This window comes from Notothenia coriiceps, unplaced genomic scaffold (genome assembly GCF_000735185.1).
Source record: "Notothenia coriiceps isolate Sejong01 unplaced genomic scaffold, NC01 NC01_scaffold00000339, whole genome shotgun sequence".
NCBI lineage: Eukaryota > Metazoa > Chordata > Actinopteri > Perciformes > Nototheniidae > Notothenia > Notothenia coriiceps.
Genome location: NW_011333040.1, coordinates 7,497,027 through 7,498,227, shown reverse-complemented (window position 1 = coordinate 7,498,227; position 1,201 = coordinate 7,497,027). Strand labels below are relative to the sequence as shown.

The following is a 1,201-nucleotide window of genomic DNA, read 5'->3' as shown; positions in this document are numbered from 1 at the left end:
TTCAATGCTGGTGATGGTAAGCGCTATTTCAACATTCCCGGCTCTCGCACTGCTGATGTGGTAAATGTCGAGGGAACCACTAACGTGGGCCAACCGGGCAAATGGGTCTTTCGTATCGATGATGCAAATGTGGAAGTTGGTAGCTGCAATGACTCTGGTAAGTCCCGCAATGACTAATAGATCAATCCTTCTGCTCCTGGCTGTCTTAATACTTTTGCTTTTAGGTTTGTGTTAAATGGACCTCTCTCTACAGCATCAGTGTGCCAGCACCTGCGACCTTGTCTGAACGGAGGTCAGTGCATAGACGACTGCATTACAGGAAACCCCTCCTTCACTTGCTCCTGCTTGGCTGGCTTCACCGGGCAAAGATGCCAGATTGGTGAGTTGTGGTTGACACAGCCTATTGCTCCATGCTCGAAAAACACTGTGAATTAATGAGTACCTTGGATCAGTGTGTGAAAATAATATTACTAGAATACACCTGACTTGCCAAAAGGACACATTGATATTTCCCTAATACCGGTATCATTTGAATCTGTTATATTTTCCCGACTCACTGTCCGTTGACAGAAGTTTTCTTCTAATTAAAAGAGTCACACTACCTCCTTTGTATTTTCTCCCTGTCTCTGTAGATGTTGATGAGTGTGCCTCATATCCGTGCCAGAACGGAGGGACTTGTGCAGACCGGATTCATAGTTTCCTCTGTCACTGTCCTCCTGGATACACAGGGAGTCAGTGTGAAGCAGGTACTAAAGACTCCCTAACGGAAATTAATTGTACAACTATATTGATTTTTTAAATGTCTTGAATAAGTTATATTTATCCAAAAGAAGTTGAGCTGACATTTGTACTCTATTCCACTCTCATTCTTTCACCCTCTGCATGTTCTAAATACTCCCAAAAACTCAGATGAATGACATTATTTTGTGCAGTTTCCCAAAAATACAATGTATTTCAAATATCTTGGTCTTGCCTCTCTGGGGCTTCTTTGCCTCTTCCCACAGTCCAGCCTGAGGAGCTGTATCAATCCTCTCTAATACCTTTCACAGCCAGCAGTGCATACTTGCAGCGTGAGGGGAGCAGTGTGGCGGATATATTAATCAGCTGAGCAAATATTCCATGAGCGTGTGTGTGTGTGTGTGTGTGTGTGTGTGTGTGTGTGTGTGTGTGCGTGCGTGCGTGCGTGCGTGCGTGCGTGCGT

The 1,201-nt window shown here is 44.7% G+C and overlaps 1 protein-coding gene across 1 annotated transcript in view; it reads left to right on the top strand.

The window, feature by feature from the left end:
* Nucleotides 1-1,201, top strand: part of LOC104950454 (sushi, nidogen and EGF-like domain-containing protein 1) — a 20,254-nt gene that overhangs the window by 11,100 nt on the left and 7,953 nt on the right. Inside the window, exons 6-8 of the mRNA XM_010776988.1 lie at nucleotides 78-157; nucleotides 254-379; nucleotides 633-746. Of these exons, the coding sequence (XP_010775290.1) occupies nucleotides 78-157; nucleotides 254-379; nucleotides 633-746 (320 nt within the window). The remainder of the gene's footprint in view (nucleotides 1-77; nucleotides 158-253; nucleotides 380-632; nucleotides 747-1,201) is intronic.